At 55.7% G+C, this 809-nt stretch overlaps 1 protein-coding gene across 1 annotated transcript in view; it reads right to left on the bottom strand.

Annotated features, from left to right (window-relative positions):
* The window catches only part of MEI1 (meiosis inhibitor 1), a 98,465-nt gene that overhangs the window by 91,843 nt on the left and 5,813 nt on the right, over positions 1-809 (bottom strand). Inside the window, exon 2 of the mRNA XM_008574472.1 lies at positions 779-802. Within this exon, the coding sequence (XP_008572694.1) occupies positions 779-802 (24 nt within the window). The remainder of the gene's footprint in view (positions 1-778; positions 803-809) is intronic.

The following is an 809-nucleotide window of genomic DNA, read 5'->3' as shown; positions in this document are numbered from 1 at the left end:
ATTAGCTCACTTGGGAGAGCATGGTGCTGATAACACCAAGGTCAAGGGTTCATCCCCGTACTGGCCAGCGTCAAAAAAAAAATTAAGAAATAAAAATTTGAGAACCGTTGATCATCTAGCCCCCACCCAAGACATAAATTACCCTCCCATGAATTTGGAAGAAAATTGATCTCCCAAACTCTTCTTGGATACCTCCATGGACAAAAAACTCACTGCTAAAGGTGGATGGGCATTGAGGGAACAGGCAGCCCGTGTTTCAGCCAGCTGTTCCTGTTAGGTCTTCCTAACGTGTGTGCCTAGCCCACAGGCTGCCTGGAGGCTAAAATGGGAAGGAGCCTGAGCTAAAGCTGAATGCTGGAGAAATGCAGACAGCGACAGCAAACGGCAGTGCAAGCAGAGGGCAGGGGAAAGGGCGGGAAGGCATGCAGTGAGTCTTGGTAGGTCCTGGGTGGGGGGGGAACCAGATTTAGCGCCGGCAGGGACAGGACCACTCAAGGCTCAGAAGCAGCAGGAGGGCTGCATTTGGAAAGGGGCTGCTTGGGCTCAGAGCGGAGCGGCTTGCAGGACCAACTGGGGCTGAGGTGGGAAAGCAAAGTCCGCTTCGGCCTGGTGAAGGGGCAGGCCTGGTGCAGAGAGGACATCAAACAAGGCGGGTGGGGCTGGTTTAGCCTCGGGGAAAGTGCGTCCGGTTAACCGGAGCTGGGCTGGCGAAGGGCGGCCCTGTTTGGTGAGGGAAATAACCGAGCCTGGGTCGTCAGAAAAAGGGTTCTAGCCGCACCGACACGTCGGGCTCCGGCAGCAGCTCCAGC

Source organism: Galeopterus variegatus, unplaced genomic scaffold (assembly GCF_000696425.1).
Source record: "Galeopterus variegatus unplaced genomic scaffold, G_variegatus-3.0.2 Scaffold55, whole genome shotgun sequence".
In the NCBI taxonomy this organism is placed as follows: domain Eukaryota; kingdom Metazoa; phylum Chordata; class Mammalia; order Dermoptera; family Cynocephalidae; genus Galeopterus; species Galeopterus variegatus.
This window is presented reverse-complemented; position numbering and strand designations above follow the sequence as displayed.